This window comes from Telmatherina bonti, assembly GCF_933228915.1.
Source record: "Telmatherina bonti genome assembly, chromosome: 8".
Taxonomy (NCBI): Eukaryota; Metazoa; Chordata; class Actinopteri; order Atheriniformes; family Telmatherinidae; genus Telmatherina; species Telmatherina bonti.
The window spans coordinates 32,740,169-32,761,070 of NC_136626.1; the positions used below are offsets into that span (position 1 = coordinate 32,740,169).

At 41.8% G+C, this 20,902-nt stretch overlaps 1 protein-coding gene across 1 annotated transcript; it reads right to left on the reverse strand.

Annotated features, from left to right (window-relative positions):
* Positions 1 to 3,822: 3,822 nt before the first annotated feature.
* On the reverse strand, positions 3,823 to 10,451 carry plcxd1.1 (phosphatidylinositol-specific phospholipase C, X domain containing 1, tandem duplicate 1; the record flags this gene model as incomplete). Its single annotated transcript, XM_079245323.1, has 6 exons — positions 3,823 to 4,067; positions 4,165 to 4,345; positions 5,747 to 5,902; positions 9,713 to 9,841; positions 9,913 to 10,055; positions 10,328 to 10,451. The coding sequence occupies 6 exons, from the start codon at positions 10,449 to 10,451 to the stop codon at positions 3,823 to 3,825; spliced, it is 978 nt and encodes a 325-aa protein (XP_079101449.1).
* Between the last annotated feature and the right edge of the window lie 10,451 nt (positions 10,452 to 20,902).

A 20,902-nucleotide genomic window follows, 5' to 3' on the forward strand; every position in this document is an offset into this window, starting at 1 on the left:
TTTTAAGCAGTGTATATTACATATTTAAAATAAAAAGATTAAAAAATCCAGACTTAAGAGTTAAACCCTTTAAACTATGTTTTAAACTTACACATCCAAAAAAAGCTTAATGATAGTTTCATAAATGCTTTATTTACCCAATTATTAGGCTATCACTTTTTCTGCTATAAGACTAATTGGCCCTGAATAAGGTAAGAGAAAAGTATGTTTTGGTGTTTTCATCTCTGAAAACAATGCTAATTTTTAATAGTGGGTGAACCTTTTTTATTTCATGACAAACTGGTTTTAAATGACAAAAAAATGTTTACATTAACCACCAGATTAAATATATATAGGACACTTTAAAATGCAGATAGGAAACACAAGATGAAAATGGAAAAATAAATACTTTATTTGAACATTTATTATCCAAGCAGCAGAAAGATTGAGTGCTGTGTAGCTAGTGTAATGATGCTCTGGAGTGGGTTTTATTTTCAGTGAATAACATTGATCACAGATAGAAAAGTAAAAATGAAGTTTAGTATAAAAGATTATATGTTTTTAAGTATTTTAGTTAGTCAGATTATGTGTATAATGCTTTCTTGCTTTGCCAATGATTATATTCCTGTTTTCCATCACATTGAACAATATAATTGAACTGGACAGGACAGAACTAATCCCAGTATAAGAGGTGCAGCAAACAATTGTTGGTTAACAAAGGAAAGAGCATTGAAAATGAACACATGGAAACAAAAGCATTTTTTCTCACTGTGGCCCTTTAGGCAACCCAAGGTTTAACATTCCCCACAGCCCAAAACACTCAGCAGATATCGTTTTGCTTGAAGAATTAAAAACCTAACTGAATTTGATATATTTCAGCAATGATTTTAAACCTAGAAACAGAGATCTTAGGGAGTATCAGATAAAAGATAATGCAATAATCAGACAATAAATGTATATCGGATGTTGACCATAGATTTGTACAATGTATTCTGCATCAAAAACTTGGAAACATTTCTTTATAAAGTGATCCATCAGTCTGAATAAAAACATAAGTAAAAGTAAAAAAAAGAGATGACTTGCTTAAAAATTATTGTGTATATTTGAAAAGCTCGTCTTCACAGGCACGGCGGTGCAGCATTATCAAACTCAAGCCCTAAGCTAATGGCCAATGTCAATTTTAAAGAAGCGCAGTCAAAGTTGGGTTCATGCAAGTAAGTTTCATCGAGCATTATGATGCATACATTTCATGTATGAGCTCTACATTCTCCGTGGTTAAATACATGTACTTTTAGTGGTAGTTTAACTACATCTTCATCTTACAGCCCACACGATGCTTCTATTGCAGTCATATGTGCTTGTTCAAGACATTGTGCTTATGCATCTAAAAGGCCTACATTAAAGTGAACTCAGTTGTACTATTATTGCTTTGGTCAGCGTAGCATAAAACTGGCCTCCTCGCTGACTTGTGAAAACCGATACAGTACATTGCATAAGTAGCCAACTAAATGTAAACAAACATACAGAACCTGTGAGGTGACAGCTGAAAACAAATAAACAAAAAAATCTCAGTTGAAATGATATCGGTCCGTTTCTAAAAGTCTCAGTTTGCCGTTTGTGCAACGCACTGCATCATTCCCAAAGCATCAGGGAGTTATGGTTTGGTGACAAGGAGAAAAAAACAACTTAAATGTGTAAAAAAATAGTGGGGAAATATTAGGCTTATTGTGTCTTCTCTTACAAAGCCGGCTCCTAGTTTGGGTTCAGGAGGTAGTAAAGCAACACTACATAACTATACAACCTCAAAACTCTGTGCTTCTGACTTGTTTTGATAGTACAATGACATTTATTATGCCCTTCCCTGAGGCTGAGAAACTCAGTGTCACCCCTTCTTCCAGCTCCGGTATTCCTCGCACCTCAGTTAACTGCACCATGTCACAAGCTAGCAAGTGGATATTACACACTGGATACTTTGGACTTGCTCCATGTCTGATTTACCAAAGAAATGAAAAAGGACATTTTCAGAAGAAGCAAGGTAAAGAGAAAGTTACAGGAAGAAATAGGAGTCAAAATTGGACTGACTTTTACTGACTCGAGAGGACTCAGAGAAGAAACAAGATGCATGATGGATGCTGAATGGATGGATGCTCCATTAGGGAGCAGTGAAGTAAGAAAATCTGCCAAAGTTCAGTCATGCAGCTTTAAGATCAGGCTTCAAACATTTCCTTTATGATTAGGCCAAAAGTTATGGGCGGCTGGGTGAGCGAGGCTTATGTGAAGATAAGTTCTATCGTCTGTGATGGACTGGTGACCTGTCCAGGATGTACCCTGCCTCTAGTCTGGTGTTTGCTGGGTTAGACTCCAGCTTCTCCACGATCCTTAAACAGATTAGGTGGTTAAGAAAATGAACGAACGAATGAACAAACTTATATTGATCTCATTAACTTGTGCCTTTTTCTCAGCAGGTATCCTATTCTTACAGTCATGGTGTTTGTTGATCCCTCTTTGGGAGCACCCCAGTCAGTCCAGGCAGATGGGCGCCTTTCCAGGCTCTGGTGGAAGTTTTTCTCCCTGTGAAAGGTAGTTTTATTCTCTGCCATTCCCTCAGGCAGCTCAAGACAGAGAACTAAATGGCGGAGCCTTGATACAGTCCAATGGTTTGTTTCGTATCTGGACTTATGTGATAATGGATTTGTTTGTAATTCAATTGTAATTGGACAACAATTAGTCATATTGAACCTGTAAAGGTATTTTGAGATGACTTGTTAATTGGCCGTATATGTTTAAGACTGAATTAAACTGATATTTTGTAACTAAGGAGGTCAATTCTTAATCAGTCTGATCTGTGAAAACAAAGTTTCTCCTCAATATTATTCTGAAAATATAGAGAATATAGTTCATATTAAACAGTTTAAAGAACAACCCAAACAGCAACAAATGTTTGGCCCAATTATGACCCATATCAGCAGTTTGTTTAGCCCAGATTTGGTCTTGACTTAGTGTTGAAGCCATGTGATAGTGACTGCCACAACTCAGCCAACCTGACCACCACAACGAACCTGCTATAATCTCTGTCCATGCCCGCTCCTCATACTTGGACAGATTTTGATTCACACAATTGCCAGTGTCGTATCTCAGCCAATAAGCACCCCAGATTAGGCCAAATATGTCTGCTACCTGGGTTAAGGAGTTCCCCTAAAGTATCGTTTATAAATAGTTGTAGGGTGCCAGTCCATCTACGTGGCATTACTAAGGAATTTTGTTTAGAAACACTCAGACATCAGATGGAGATGATATTTATCTCTGAGGCTGTCCACTCTGAGGTAAAACATGTTTTTCCATTTAACATGAACCTGATACAGAAATATTTAGCCCATTTATGAAATGTATACGGTAAGCTTTTAAAACCAGAACTCCCTGAGACTGCAGGAATGACAAACACAACAAAGGCTGGCTTCACCTCACTCGCTTTTCAACTCATGCACACATTTCACAAACCTGAGAATAATGTTAAAATCCTGCGTGCACATATTGCCAAAACAGAGATCCTGTTTTATAAGCTCAGATAGCAGATTTACACTGAGCTTTTTGTTTTCCTCAGCTGGCACCAAACAGGCTCAGTACTAACAAGTGCAGGTCAACAAAATATCAAAAACATTGGTGTTCAAGCAGCTTTAAGACTGAAATCTAGATGTGGCCGCCTCCAGCAAGTGCATTTATGTTTAAATAAATTATTCAAGTATTGAAGTTTTTTTTTCTGTCACTCTTAATAAAACAAGCTTGTGTCAATTTCATGCTACAGTTCAGTTATCCTACAGAATATTTCTGCAACTTAGGGACAAGTCATGAAGACCATTTCAGTAGTTTCTCATTCAGCATCACAACAGTTGGTACAAAGTTGCTCTCTGTGATAAAGTCCCCAGCAATGATATTGAGAGAGCCGACTTTAGAGCCGGGCGTCTGCTCCTTGACCCAGCTGAGCAGCATCGGATACGTGGACATTACCAGGTCCTTCAGAGACTCTGTGGGGTGTGTGCAGATGTATTTCAGATCCTCAGTCAGATTAATTCCAGTTACAAAGAAACCTCCTAAAACACAGAATAAATGCAGGATGTTGTTATTTTGCAAGTGATAAATCAACTTTATTCTCAACGTTGTGAAGCTTTTAAATTGTGGCTTAATTACCTGGTCTGCCATATCGTTTCCTGTGTTCAAACTCTTCGATAAGAGCCTCGGCTTTGCATTTGTTGGCCCACCAGTAATCAATATGTGGCCACAAGTCACTGTGAGAACTGGCTATACTGTGTTCATAGGACACAATCACTTGGTAGCCCAAAGCCCACAGCTGTCGAAGTGTTACCATATCCTGAAAATGACAGAATAATTAGCTTAGTTTTTTTTTTTAATTTAAGGCTATTTTATTTATTCATTTTTTTACTTTAAGGACTGAGGTTTGCATCGTTCTGTTATTCTTAAGAATGTGTGTGTGTGTGTGTGTGTGTGTGTGTGTTTAAGGTCTCTTGTAAACCAAACTGACATTTAGAACCAGCACCAACCAAGTCTCCGTGGTGGGGTCCTCGTGTTGCCAGAACATAAACACCTGCCGAAGTCATTTATGCTCCTTTTATCCACAAATACTTTCGTCCATGTCAAACAATGTCAACCATCATTGCCCACATACTCTCATGTGTCCCTTATGTTAGCATGGTTGTCCACTAGAGGGCATTGTAGAGTTCACCTCTGAGTTCCAACATCAGTTTTGGTAAATTTATGTTAGCAAACGTGGCGACTGTGGCTCAGATTGTAGTAATGCACACTCTCGTGAGGAGAATATACTGTACATTGCTGCGTCCAGCCATTAAATACGTCAGGGCTTATTCTTCTACTTTGTTCCTCTTTCACCGGTTGGACGTTAGTTACATCATTCAGCAATGGTCTCTTATTTCTGGTGGTATCATTCCACATGTTATGTCTGGGTTCAAATCTGCAATCTCGCTACAAAAAAACCAAATATGCATGTAAAAGATGCAGAAGACGGACAGATGCAGAAGACGCACAGAAAGCGTGTACATATTTAGTGTAAAGACTTAAGACGGCCTTTGACTGTCGGCCCGGACGTTGGACTACAGAATACTCCGCTCACCAGTGCAGAAGCTGATGGTACAAGGAGTGTTATGGTTCAGCATCAAACATCAAACATATGGTTGTTTGGGGACCAAAATAATTAATGGAAAAAACACAAGCGAATTCACATTAAAAAAAATTTGTAACCGTAACAACGTTAACACTTAATCAAATACAATTTAAACCCTGGAACGGGTTTCTGGAAAGTGCATATGTCTTGTGGCGTATCGACACTCTGACCAGCTGGCTTCACTTAGCCATAAACCACTAAGGTCTGCAAAATACATATTCAAATAAACAAAAACAAAACCCACTGCCCAAAGAGGTTTATGTATTACTGCTTGTAGTCATGTGATGTCACAGCCACCTTATCAGTTGTGTTTTGCGTGAAGTGGTTGAACAAGACAAAGAGACAACGGAGTTTGACAATGGCACTTGTGAACTAATACTGTACAAACCTGGGACTCTATTCAATATTTAAACAGCAGGAAGGAGTGTGTGACTCATGTGTTTCCACTCAGTGGAGCTTGATGGTACAGAGGAATCATTTCCAGAATTTGCTGACAATAACAAAAAGTTAAAATTGTTGCCTGAATAATTTTCTTTTTTGGAACAGAGAGAGAGAAGATCAAACAAACCCTACCGTTTTGGGACAGAGTTTGGAGGTGAAAATGTTGCGAATGGTTGTAAGCAGCAGGACATGGAGCTCCTGGTTCAGGCCAAGGAAGTGGCTGAAGGACAGAATAACCACCTCTCTGGGATGAGCATCCAGCCACTCTCTTATCTCTGTGAGGACGGTCTGTCAGTGAAAAACAAGATATGTTTTATGAGTTGCAGCTTCATTTCAAAAGTTCACAGTCTAGAGCAGAGGTGCCCAGGTCCAGAGATCCATTAGCCTGGAACTTTTATATGCACCTCCTTTCCACCACACCTAAAATAAATGGCTGAATTCACTCATCTGCTTGTCCTTCTGCTCTGCAGAGACCTGGTAATGAGCCATTCATTTGAATAAGGTGTGTTGGATAAGGGATGAGTGTAAAAGTTGCAGGATTGTAGATCTCGATGACTGGACTTGAGCTTGTCACACATGCCAGCTGCAGGTATCAAGTAGCAGGACTGAATTTTGGCTCTTACACACAGGTCGACATGATAAGACTATTTATGCACAAACAGACTTTCATCCCTCTCCTGCAACGTTTCCAGGTGTAATATGGTCCGTTTTTGTGATCCAGCTTTGCAGATTCGTTGCTTGATGCAGCAAATGGAGCAATATCACCGAAAACCCCGAGGGAACCTCACTAATGGATGAGTTGAGAACATATGTCCCTATTTAAGGAGCATAAATCGGCCTTAACAACTTGTCAAAACAGTTCTTTTATCTGAACATCTCCAGCTTTCTTATACTTTTTTAAAACTTTTTGCGTCTTGTTTCTTTTTCCCTGGTGAAAACTAAGATTAGAAAGACGACATTTGGAGAATAAGAAACCACTGATACATTTTTTGCAAATGCTTTTCCAAAGGTTACCAATTTTTTAACCGCATGTTCACCTGAAAATGTTATAACTGTAAGTTTAGGCCATGAGTAAACCTCTTAGTGGCTTTAATATTGCATGGGGCAGAAGTGACAATGTCTAACTGCTTCCTCATTCAGACCTATGAATAAACTAATGAGCTGAACCCACACTCAGACTCTCAGCACATCCTCCAAGTTTCCTTTGACTGAAAAACCGATTCTGTTTATATTAGACAGCAAAAACAGTGATAAAAATAACCATCACTCACTGGCTGCCAGAATCATGTGCTTTCCACAAAAGATGTAGAGGTTGATTTAACTTAGTTGATGTTCATCCACACACTGGTACAACTCCACCGAATTCATCATTCATAAGTGCTGCTTCCCTGTACTCTTTGAACCCAATGTCTTAACAACTACTGTCTCATATTTTAGACATACCGTTTCTGAGACCTATTCCTGCTTCTATTCAGACCAATGGGTCTGGCTTGGAAAGGGATGGGACAGAAACATTTAAATGGGAACAAACTGGGAATAATGCCAGAATATCTGATCCAAGACATCAAACTTTTTTGGGATCCTTCCATTGTAGTCCCAGTCTTATAGATTTAACCCAAAAGGTGGGAGCGTTACACATTGCAGTTTGTTGATTGGCCAACAGAACCATCACTTCCCGAGAGGAATAAGAACAAAGGAAAAGCAGAGTTTTTAGATATAAGGAGGATTTTTTATCGTTTAAACCACATGCCAAGAAGAAAACAAACTGCTGGAGCCAAGGAAGAGGTTGCAGTGCTACGATATCATGCTACATGGTGGAGGTATCTCTCTCTATCCGGCTTACACCTCGCCTTCCAGGTAAGGGTGCAGGTGGACTTTGTGAAACAGCTTTCTGCTAAATGATCTGCACACCTGTCTCCTGACGTTCTAGTGGGGAAGTGTCCAAATAAACCAAATTCTCTTTACTATCGGGTAACCATCTTTGAGAAAGACATGAAAGCTGGCAGAATATGATTTCATGCAACAGATCTGCTGTTGTAGCAACCAGAAGAAAACACACCGACTTGCTTCTGCACCCAGCTTGTGCCAACTTTTCCTTTAACTTATGGGGCTTGTTTCCAGTCGTTCTTCCTAAGTTTGCTTCTGCTGGAGGTTTTTCCTTCTAGTTAAGATATTTTTTTCTCTCTGCTGTCCTCCGAATCAAAGAAAATATGTGATGCAATATTGTCATTGCACTGGGCTAATGTTCTCATTCTCCATCCAGCTTTTACCTGAGTTTTCTTTGCCTCAATCCACCTGCTTACACCACAACTCCACACCCCTCCACACGTACTGTCTTTACCTTCTAATAATCACCCGCTTAACTGTAGTTATTATCCCACATTAATAGATATAAAACAAGCAGAATTCTACTTGAATTGTCATTACCTACGCCAAAGGTTATGTTTTTACTGGTGTCTGTCTGGTTGTTTGTTTTTAGCGTTACACCCGCACCAGGCTCCGCCACGGACACCCCCACTCCAGCCAGTCTCCTGATTACTGATCACCCACCCCTGTTTCCTATTCAGCCTCCAGCTTCATAAACAGCAGCTCTCCAGTCATTCCTTGTCTTTTCCCACTGTCCCTTCACAGGCCCCGACTGACACACACCTACTCCGAAGATTGTTTTTGGCTTGATTCCCTGGTTCTGATCTCTGCTCGTCTCCTGGACTCCTTGGCTCAACATCCGGTTTTGAACCCTTGCCTGTCTCACTGATTGTCCCTTACGGTGCATCTCTCTCTACTTGGTGAATAAAAGTATTTATAATCTTATCTATCTTGAGGAGTCCTTCGTTACAGTTAGCAACTTTACACAAAAACTACCCGACAGATTTTTATGATTTTTTTTCCTGAGAACTGGTCTTGGTCTAACTAAGTTTCCATTAAATGTTGGCTGTGATCTGGACCATCATCAGTATAGGTACATATAACTCAATAAATGGTCAGTGTTTAGCCAAAAAATCCAGGAGGAGTTCCAAACAACTTTTTGCATCAAAGATTGATCTGATTCTGGGGAAAATTCTGGATTCGACCATCCAGAATTAGGAACACTTACTAATTACTTATTTTCATTACTGCAAGAGAACAAATGAAGATATTAACATGCAACAAGCAGCAAAATATAACCAAAACACGGTGCATTCATTTTATATGTATCTAGGATTCCAACAATGTCTCCATATAAAATTAATTAAGGACTAGAACAGGGCTGGAAATCACATGGTGGGTGGAAATGAGCTGCTTGGCAGAGCTCTGCGCTTGCAGAGTGCTTTTCTAGTTTTTAACCCTTTTATGCATCGTGTCCACTACAGTGGACGCCTATTTAAAGGCTGTTTTCTAATATATTCATAAGTGAGGAGGATGGTATATTTGCAATTTTGCCACTTCAGTGGACAGTAGGTGAGTCACCCAGCACACTGCCACTTACTGAAGAATAAACATTATAGTATAAAATTTCATACATACACATACATGTAATTACCAGCTTTACCTCAGTGATGAACAGGAAAAGAAAACACTAGTAAATTTTTATAGAATATTTCTATCATATAATTATTGCAACATATTATTTAATAAATATGTTTATAGAAAAGATTAATAAACCAAATAAAAGGTCAAATAATATTAACTACAAAGAAAAGTGTCTGTTACATGCGAAAAATGTTGCATTGTTTTTTAATAATTCATACATCAGAGGGTTAATTCTAAACTTTAAATGGTGTTTTCAGGTGGAATCAGTAGTTTTTGCCATTTTTTATGGCTTTACTGTAGAACGGGGGTATCCAGCTCTGGTTCTCGAGAGCCACAATCCTGCAGGTTTTCGATGTGACCCTGTTCAAACACACCTAACTTAAAATAATTAATCACTATGCTGAATTTCACAGACTCTTAGATAAAATTTGTTTGAGTCAGGTGTGTTGAAGCAGGAATACACTGAAAACCTGCAGGACAGCAGCCCTTGAGGACCAACTTTGGACACCTCTGCTCTAGATCTACTTATTTCATAAGCCTAAGATTCTCAGTAGCAACAATATTTCTGTTTGGAAGCTGTAATTTCACCTCCACAGTGAGCGTGGTGTAAACTCCATGGTAGAAGTAGAGATCGTTGGAGTTGTCGTTGGGTCTGTGTGCGATTCTCAGGTCGCAGTATCTCACCCCACAGTCCAACTGCTGCTTTATCGTGTACTCCTGCAAAACATGCATGGTAAATTAAGCCAAATGTCCAAGAGAATACAGTGAGTAATAAGTGGTTTTATTACCTGGGTTATCGCCCACTTGTACACAAATGGACGAATGAGGGGCTTCATGTACTTGTCCAGTTTTTGAAGCATGTCTGGTTGCATGGGGTCGACAGGAGATCTGTTGTTCATATCCAGACAGTAGGTTATTGCGTTGTGGCTGCCTGAATGTGGTTACAAAAACACAACCATCACAAAACACATCTGTGTGTATGTGTGTGTGTGTGAATACAGTGGTTTGGATTTGTTTCAGTGTATTTCCATGCCGGCTGACTATCAACTATCAGACTGAGCGCTGTACTGTCTTTCACTTCTTTTTTAATTTCTCTCTTTGCTGCAAGCCTTTTAACTAATTTGCAAGTGTTTTGCTCAGGTTGCACTGAGCTCATAGGGCCACCCTGACATGCAAAGTGGGCTGTGATACATGGCAGCCTACCTGGGATGGCCAGGTGGTACAAAGGGGTGTCCCACAGAGCACATGGCAGTAGAGACATCCAGCTCTCCATGGGAAGCTCTCCCAAGCTCAGCTCACTTCGTCCGGACACCACCACTGAAGACATGCTGAGCTCTGGTTTCTGGATTTCCTCAGAAACAACAAAAACTCAGTATAAATATGTATTTATCATGCAATTAACCAAGTAACACTTAACAGCCATATATGATCTCTCTCACTGTACTATATTAAAAGCTGATATTTTTGGGGGACATTTAGGTAATATCTAACCTTAATGTGGTACAGAGGAGTGACGGCTGCAGTCCTGTTTACATCACACTCACTTGATTAAACTGCAGCTGCGTCTTCCTCCAAACGTCCCACCAGCGGAACCAGTCAGTCCACCAAACAGCGGAGCTACTGGGACGAAAATGAAAGGCCTGATCAAGAAGAAGCTGAGCATCCCAAAGAGTTAGAACCGAAACTCATTTCAACACATAAAACATGTATGACGTGATCCGACGGTTTAGAAAACAACATAGAAATAAAAACGCAGCCGCGTGCCTCTCTCTTTACCCGCTCAGTCCGGTTATTTAGCTACACCTGCGCAGCTGGATGGCGCATTTCACTTTGGATCATCGATTATCCATTACGTTTGCTGATCGCTTCATATGCACCGGCGCTGAGTGAGTTCCGCGGTCCCTCCAGGAGTCCGGTCCCCCATGAGCTGCGGCAGGAAGCGCATGCAGGGCGGCGGCACCGCGCGGGCTGGCGGTCAGATCGGCAGATGGAGAGGCTCTCCTCTTAAAGAGACCTCTGTGATGTTACCCAGACACTAATGTTTAATGACAGCGGGCAGGAAGAGTGATGGTTGCGAGACGATGCTGAGGCGTGGCCAGAAGTACAGCATGTCCCAAACACCACAGCTTTCAGCTCGGCTCAGCTGTTTGGAGAAGTGGTGTATAGTGGTCCATCAGTGGGGGAAAAAGTAGCCCAGAAAGAGGCTGTTTCAGAAAAAGTGACATGTAAGACTCGATTTAGTCTACTTAAAAAACCCATCAGTATATTGGCTCATTGTCTCATAATTTCTGCACTTCTGTTTCAGGGAGGAAGAGTCATGAAATGACTAAACCAATACTGGCTTACAGACGAGTAAGAGACAGGCTCATAGACATAAATATAGCTTTATTTTGTCTATGTTAAGACTAAAGTTAATGCAGCTGTTGACTAACTGCACCAGTGTAACTAAGGTAGCCTTAGCTGCTGGACGACGTATGTGTAGGGACGTTTGTAATTGTAAAAACAGCATCATGGGGATTTAGAAGTAGGTATACTCAATGCTGACTGAAAAAGAAGTATACCCTGGACTACTGGTTTTGCGTGATGCTGGCAAAACAGCTAATGGCTACGTTATTAATCCATTTCTGAAGACTAACAGCTTTATTTGCTTCAAAATTCTACACATTTATCCACCTAATGCAAACATCTCCAAAATAATGAATATTAACCCTATCTGTTCATTTAGCCTCACTGAGCCAGCTTACACCTGTTTTGCTGTTGTCCTCACTATAATTCTTTTGTAGTTCCCCCTTCATCCACTAGGGGCTGCAAAACAGAGCGAATCCCCATAGACTCCCTTGTTAAAAAGACCAACTTCACAGCAGAAATAAACATGTTTACAGCTTGGTTCAAAAATCCATTTTAAGTTTAATAGGTCAGGTTTACCTTCATGACAACTGTGGGGGGAGTGAATTTTTTTCTAACTCGCCCATTTAAAAGTAATTTAATCTTGAAATTCGGCATATTTAGGGGTGTGTCCTTTTGATTGACAGGTGCCCTAATTCCCGCTTCAAGTAAGAAGAACTCGGAACAACCACGGTTTTTAGCCGTTAACAACCGCTTACCTGGTTAGCTGGTTTGCTCCTGTTAGCTCTGGGTTGGTCCAAATACAAGAAATCGCACCCTAACATCCATATCTTCCCCGCTTAAGTAAATGTTTATTTATGCACCTTAAGTTCTACAACAAACAAGAAAAGCTTCCATCCACTTTCAGCTTTTAATGAGAAACTATCTTTAAGAATTGTTTAGGCAGCCAAATTCAATTTAATTTTGTTGTTTTATTTTCGCTATACCTGATAATGAAACTTAACTGCCAATTTACATATATTTACCTCTAATGCCCATGCTTATATTTAGTTTTTTTCCCATATAAGCTTGCCAGTAAAAACGGTTCATTGACCTGACTCGCTGTAGTAACTATTTGAATGTTTGTAAAATCTGTTAATTGCAATAAAAAAAATAAAATAAAAAAAATAAAAAACAGCTGTATGTCCTTTTCATAACTACTGCTTATTTTCATGAAGTCTGCATAATTTGTCCTCACTCTTAAATTAATATGGAAACTGCTAAAAAAAATGTTGACAAAGTGAATTTTGCATCATATGGGGTCTTTCATATGATTGTAACTATTGGCTAAAACTGAATGTCTGTATGATATAAAGATAATTTTCTTATGAATTGGCACTATACAAATACAGCTGAATTGAATTGGATTAAATTAAAATTAACTGAATTGAACTGAATTAATACTATCATGTGTGAATAAAAAAAACCTACTACATTAAGAAGTACAATATTTTACTTTTACAGACATGCAGTGAGTTTTTTTGTTTTTTTTTTGCTTAAATCACTTTGATCTATTCCACATTATATAAATAAAATGTTATATTTCTATTATATAAATATTCATAATATTATACTCTATCAAAACATAGCTTTATCTTTTTCTTTTCCTGTTTATCACTGAGACAAACTATACATATACATACATACATGCACAAAGCAAGAGATGAAGCACTTTGTAAAGGTCTCAAGCACTGGAACCTAGAGGAGAATGACATGGAAGAACCATTATGGGCGGAAAAGCCCCCGCAAGTGACTGATATGAACAAGTCCTACCAATGGCTAGAGAGTGCTGGAAGCACAGAGGTGCTAATCATGGTACAGGAGCTAGACTTGAGTATCAGGGCCTCAGATCTACCACATCAGGCAGGACTCCAGGTGCAGACTGGAAAGAAAACCCTGAAACAATCCAGCCCCTAACAGCGGGGTGCAAGATACTGGCAGGCAAAGAATACGTGGAACACCATAACCAAGTAACTGGCATAGCATACAGGAATATCTGTGCAGAATATGGACTGGAGACTCCTAAGTTCCAGTTGGAAGCTCACCCCAAGGTGGTTGTGAATAAAAGAGCTAAGATCCTCTGGGACTTTCAGATCCAAACCTACAAAATGGTGAAGGCCAACAAGCCGGACATGATGGATAAGCAGCAGAGGAAGGCCGTAGTGTTAAATGTAGTCATCCCCAACAATGGAATATCAGGAAAAAAGGAACATGAGAAACTGGAGATATACCTGGAGAAGGCCTGGAAGGTGACAACAACAGTAGTAACCATAGTCATCAGAACACAGGGGGCCGTGTCCCCCTGGAGAAGTTGCTCCAACAGATACCTGGAGAAACATCAGACATCTCCATCCTGAAGAGAAAGTTTTAATGGGTAAAAAGTTGTGCATAAAATGTGAGATTAATAAATAAAAAAGAATAAAAGATGAAAAAGCTGTTAATCAAAGTTAAAGCGGCCTTTATGTGTAACAGCCGTGGTTTATTTCAGATTATCTTTGATTTCTGCCTTTAATCAGTATAAAGGTTTGTTATGGTGAAGAACGGCACTATTTGTGTGTGTTTTACTTTCTGATTATGTACATAATTGTATGTATTTTATGTTCATGTGATGTGCAAGTTGATATGATTGTTGCCATCATTGCAGATATGTCTGGCAGTTTTAGGTCAGGCCAATAAAACCAGTTCAGTGTGTGCAAAAACAAAACGCAGACAGCTGATAATATAATTACTTAAACATGTTTGTGTATGGAGGGAATAATGTCAAAGAACATTTTCCTGTGAGATATAAATTATTTAACAAATAGAAGATTCTTTGAGCAAGTACTCATAACCAGCAATGAGAAAACAGTTTATTAGTTCTCAGTCAGAAGCAGATGTTCAGCTTCTATGGTCCACATGTCTGGAAAAACTCCCAGAAAGCCTTAGGTTAGCTGAAAAATCCAGGCTGTTCTCAGCTGCATTTCAGTAGTTTTGGTATAAAGTCCAAATTTACAGATTTTTTTTAGATGTATTTAGTAAACTTGATAATGTTTATCATAGTTTTAATTTAATGCCCCCCCCCCCCCCCCCCCCCCACCCCGCTTTTCTCCTTTTATTCATTTATATTTATTGAATTTCTATTTGGAGATTAATAAAATATTTTTCATTTCATTTCATTTTCCTTTCTCTTTTGTTTTTAATTCTAAATTATTCTTCTTATCTAATGTTTTAATGACTCTGTAAAGCAGGGTGAATCACCCTGCGATACTAATAAATGTCCCTTGTGATGCTCACTCTCTGATTGTTCAGTTTAATAAAACACAGAGATAACTTGTTTAGTTTCATACTCATTCATTGTTATTTTGTTTAGTAACCACAAACAATCTAATCCTAAAGATAATTTTATGATAATGGGAGAAAAAATCCCAAATGTCCAATCTAAAGTTTTATCAGGGCTTGTACGTCATTATAAGTTCATATTATGACTTTTCCATCTTCTTTATATCATGCAAACAGTGAAAACCGGCATGTACTGTACATGTCACCCAACAAAGCAACTGATAGTGCTGTAAGAAGGTTGAAATTTCATCAAGGATGTAGAAGTACTGATGAAACAACACGAAGGTATCCTGATAAACTGTGCTGGCATGACGTTATAACATGTTTACAGCTGCATATCACTGAAATGCTGGAAGATTTGCAGCAATCCTCTCCTACAGATAAATCCTCCTGATGTTAGCCACTCCAGCATGATTTCCCCCATCACATTTTACACCTGCATTAGTGATCATTAAACATTATATACTCAAACCGAACTCCATTTTACAGTACCTGCTCATTCCTGCTCAGACTAGGAGGACATCCCCCACCATGTGCCATGTTTTGTGAAACTTAATTATCATTTGTTTGATGCTCCCATTCAAAAAAGGCGAATGTCTCCTGGTTTTGCTACAAAAAAGACCAATACTTAGGGTCATTCTAAGACGGAAATATTGATCATTAATCAAGAAACTATGTCAATTTACTGTGGGATTAAAATGAATTCAAGTTTAAATGCATCCTCTATAAGAAATAATCTAGATACTTGTGAATTCATAAAATGTAAAAAGAAAAAGGAAGAAATACTTTGAATACGCTGTACTTTAGACTGATCTTTGTGCCAGAACTGGCTTCCCAGAAGGAAATTGATTAGGTAGTCTATTTGTTTGTGAATGTTTAGTTTTACTCAGCTTCTTCAGCCGGTCAATAAGTCCTGAAACAGCACAAACCTGTGCAGGGAAGCAAATGAAAACATTTCATTTAGCTGCTGTTCACAGTTAAATACCATTGTTCTTCTTTTTCTCTACAACACAAATGTTTGAGTATCACTGGGAAGAGCACCAGTGAAAGAAATCCATTAAATGCAGTTCAGATTAGGATGGGTTCCTGGTTTTTTAACTCGAAGGCTCAGATCCACTCAAAATCTGAACCATACTGGTGTCTTATTAGTTATGTCTCAGGTCCTTTTATATATCAATAAATATGACCTTCCCCCTCATACAGAGTCATGATTAAAATTTATATGCACGACAATGCTGCTCCCTAGTTTTCACTTTAAATCCAAACCACAGAATAATTAATTAAGCTTAACATTTTAAGTACAATTATGTAATATATTTTAAACCACCTAGTGCATTTATTCGTCTGTGTTGTTACAGTTATCTATGTTGTAAGTGACTAAAGGCTCGGAAAAGAAACCGAATGAAAGATTTTCTGTTTTTCACCTTTATACATATACATACATATATATACATACATATATGTGTATGTATGTATATATATATATATATATATATATATATATATATATATATATATATATATATATATATATATATATATATATATATATATATATGTATATATATATATATATATATATATATATATATACATACATTATATATATATAGCTGCTAGGATCTTCGGCTTTATGCCCCTGGTAGGGTCACCCATGGTAAACAGGTGCCTAGGGGAGGGACCAGACCAAGTACGGCTCATAGACCTCTATGATGACGACCAACCTGGGCATGAATGTTCCCTTGCCTGGACGCGGGTTACTGGGACCCCCCTCTGGAGCCAGGCCTGGAGGTGGGGTACGAGAGCGAGCGTCTGGTGGCCGGGCCTTCGCCCATGGGGCCCGGTCGGGCTCAGCCCGAAAGGGTTACATGGGCCCCACCTCCTGTGGGCTCACCATCTGCGGGAGGAGCCGTAGGGGTCGGGTGCAGTGTGAGCTGGGCGGCAGCAAGGGGCGGGGACCCTGGCGGTCCGATCCCCGGCTGCAGAAGCTGGCTCTAGGGACGTGGAACGTCACCTCTCTGGTGGGGAAGGAGCCTGAGCTTGTGCGCGAGGTTGAGCGGTTCCGGCTCAACCACATGACTAAAAATCCAGTCATGTGGCTGCATGTGACCTGCAGCCACATGCCTTGGACACTCGGGTGAAGAGGGGGGCGGAGCTGTCAGCTGATCACCACCTGGTGGTGAGTTGGCTCAGATGGTGGGGGAGGAAGCCGGTCAGATCTGGCAGGCCAAAACGTGTTGTGAGGGTCTGCTGGGAACGTCTGGCTGAGTCCCCTGTCAGAGCAAGCTTCAACTCCCACCTTCAGCAGAGCTTCTTACATGTCCCGAGTGAGGTGGGGGACATTGAGTCCGAATGGGCTGTGTTCCGTGCCTCTATTGCTGAGGCGGCCAGCCGGAGCTGTGGCCGTAGGGTTGTTGGTGCCTGTCGTGGCGGCAATCCCAGGACTCGTTGGTGGACACCAGCAGTGAGGGATGCCGTCAAGCTGAAGAAGGAGTCCTATCGGGCCTTTTTGGCCTGTGGGACTCTGGAGGCAGCTGATGGTTACCGACAGGCTAAGTGGCATGCGGCTTCGGCTGTTGCCAAGGCAAAAACTCGGGCATGGGAGGAGTTTGGCGAGGCCATGGAGAAAGACTTCCGGACGGCTTCAAGGGGATTCTGGTCCACCATCCGGCGGCTCAGGAGGGGGAAGCAGTGCTCCATCAATACTGTGTACAGTGGAGGTGGGGAGCTGCTGACCTCAACTCGGGACGTAGTGGGTCGGTGGAAGGAATACTTTGAAGACCTCCTCAATCCTACCAACACGTCTTCCGATGAGGAGGCAGAGCTGGTGGACTCAGGGGTGGACTCTCCTATCTCTGGGGCTGAAGTTGCTGAGGTGGTCAAAAAGCTCCTTGGCGACAAGGCCCCGGAGGTGGATGAGATCCGCCCGGAGTTCCTTAAGGCTCTGGATGCTGTGGGACTGTCCTGGCTGACACGCCTCTGCAGCATCGCATGGACATCGGGGGCAGTACCGCTGGATTGGCAGACTGGGGTGGTGGTCCCCTTTTTAAGAAGGGGGACCGGAGGGTGTCTTCCAATTACAGGGGAATCACACTCCTCAGCCTCCCTGGTAAGGTCTATTCAGGGGTCCTGGAGAGGAGGGTCCGCCGGATAGTCGAATCCTGGATTGTGGAGGAGCAGTGTGGTTTTCGTCCTGGTCGCGGAACAGTGGACCAGCTCTATACCCTCTTTGGGGTCCTGGAGGGGGCATGGGAGTTTGCCCAACCAGTCTACATGTGGTTTGTGGACCTGGAGAAGGCATTCGACTGTGTCCCCTGGGGGTTCCTGTGGAGGGTACTCTGGGAGTATGGGGTACCGGACCCCCTTGTACGAGCTGTCCGGTCCCTGTACGACAGGTGTCAGAGCTTGGTCCGCATTGCCGGTAGTAAGTCGGATTCGTTTCCGGTGAGGGTTGGACTCCGCCATGGCTGCCCTTTATCACCGATTCTGTTCATAACTTATATGGACAGAATTTCTAGGCGCAGCCGAGGTGTTGAGGGGATCTGACTTGGTGGCCTCAGGATTGGGTTCCTGCTTTTTGCAGATGACGTGGTCCTGTTGGCTTCATCTGGTCGTGGTCTCCAGCTCTCGCTTGAGCGATTCGCGGCTGAGTGTGAAGCGGCTGGGATGAGAATCAGCACCTCCAAATCTGAGACCATGGTCCTCAGCCGGAATAGGGTGAATTGCCCTCTCCGGGTCGGGAGTCAGGTCCTGCCTCAAGTGGAGGAGTTTAAATATCTCGAGGTCTTGTTCACGAGTGAGGGAAGGATGGAGCGGGAGATCGACAGACGGATCAGTGCGGCGTCTGCAGTAATGCGGACTCTGCGCCGGTCTGTCGTGGTGAAGAGGGAGCTGAGCCAGAAGGCGAAGCTCTCGATTTACCAGTCGATCTACATTCCTACCCACACCTATGGTCATGAGCTGTGGGTCGTGACCAAAAGAACGAGATCTCGTATACAGGCGGCTGAAATGGGTTTCCTCCGCAGGGTGGCCGGGCTCACCCTTAGAGATAGGGTGAGGAGCTCGGTCATCCGGGAGGGGCTCAGAGTAGAGCCGCTGCTCCTCCGCGTTGAGAGGAACCAGTTGAGGTGGCTCGGGCATCTGGTCAGGATGCCTCCTGGACGCCTCCCTGATGAGGTGTTCCAGGCACATCCCTCTGGGAGGAGACCCCAGGGAAGACCCAGGACACGCTGGAGGGATTATATCTCTCGGCTGGCCTGGGAACGCCTCGGGATCCCCCCCGCAGAGTTGGCAAATGTGGCTGGGGAGAGGGAAGTCTGGGCTTCCCTGCTTAGGCTGCTGCCCCCGCGACCAGACCCCGGATAAGCGGCTGAAGATGAAGATGAAGATATATATATATATACACTATTCACAAAAAGTTAGGGATATTCAGCTTTTGGGTGAAATTTCACAACAAGCCTAAAATGCATTCAAACCTGTACAGGTGAACTTAATGTGATCGTCTCTAAGCTTTTAAATGCACATGTCCAACTGTTAAATGTTTCAATAAATTTTGCACAAGTTGCTGTTCTCTAACAAGGAGCTTAACGGCAAAAATCACGGCAGGTGTGTGATCCTTGAATTGACCAATAAATGTCCTGGTTTAATTAGAGCTGGTGTTTAAACAGTTGTCCTCATCGTGCTGTTCACATTTTGACATCATGAGACCAAGATGACACCTAACAATGGAACAACAGTCCCTTGCCATTGCGATGCTTCAAACACGACGTTCTCAGACAGAAGTGGCCACTGAGCTTGGAGTGTCACAGAGTGTCATCAGCAGGTTGCAACAGAGATATGGAGAGACTGGAAGAGTCACAGAAAGGCCTAGAAGTGGACGTCCTTTGGCCACATCCCGTGCTGATGACCGCTACATTGTGAACACTGCCCTGAGAAACCGGATGATGAATGCCACTCAACTCCAGGCACGTTTAACAGAGGTGAGAGGCACCCAAGTGTCACGTCAGACCATTCCAAACCGTTTCCATCAGCGTGGTCTGCGTGCTAGACGACCTGCACGGGTACCTGACCACACCACCAGGCACAGGCTTCATTGTCTTGCATGGGCCAGGGAGCATTTACGCTGGACGAGGAACCGGTGGGCCTCAGTGCTGTTCTCTGATGAAAGTCGATTCACACTGAGCAGAAATGATGGCCGGCAACGATGTTGGAGACGTCAGGGAGAGCGCTATGCATCAGCCACTGTTGTCACCAGGCCAGCTTTTGGTGGTGGCGGTGTTACAGTGTGGGCAGGGGTGTCCACTTGGTACAGAACTGCCCTACACTTTGTGAATGGTACAGTGACAAGCCCACACTACCTGAATAACATCATTAATCCAGTGATTGTGCCCCTACACAACAGCACAGGCCTAATTTCATCTTCATGTACGACAATGCTCCTGCTCATCGAGGCCGCATCATCAGGGAACGGCTGTTGGAGACTGGTGTACCTCAAATGGAATGGCCTGCACTCTCTCCAGACCTGAATCCCATTGAAAACCTGTGGGATCAGCTGAGCCGTCATGTAGAGGCTCGAAACCCTGCACCCCAGAACCTCAATGACCTGAGGGCTGCCCTTCAAGAAGAGTGGGATGCCATGCCTCAGCAGGCAATAAGTTGCCTTGTGAACAGGATGAGACGTCGTTGTCAAGCTGTAATTGATGCTCAAGGGCACATGACGAGATATTGAGACGTTCAAATTTTTTGTTGTGGTGTAACTACCATTGTTGTTACCTTTTGTGTTGAATGAGTTTTTTGAGATGAGGAAATCAGTAGTGCATCCTTCTACTTAAATGTCTTACTTTTATGATATTATATCACTGTAGCATGAACATATTGCATTTTCCATAAATTTCACCTGAAAGCCAAATATCCCTAACTTTTTGTGTGTTTGTATATATATATATATATATATATATATATATATATATATATATATATATATATATATATACACACACAACAAACATGATATATTTAAAAAACAAATGAACTCATCATCATGATGAAGAAAGTAGGTGGAGATGATGTGAGCTT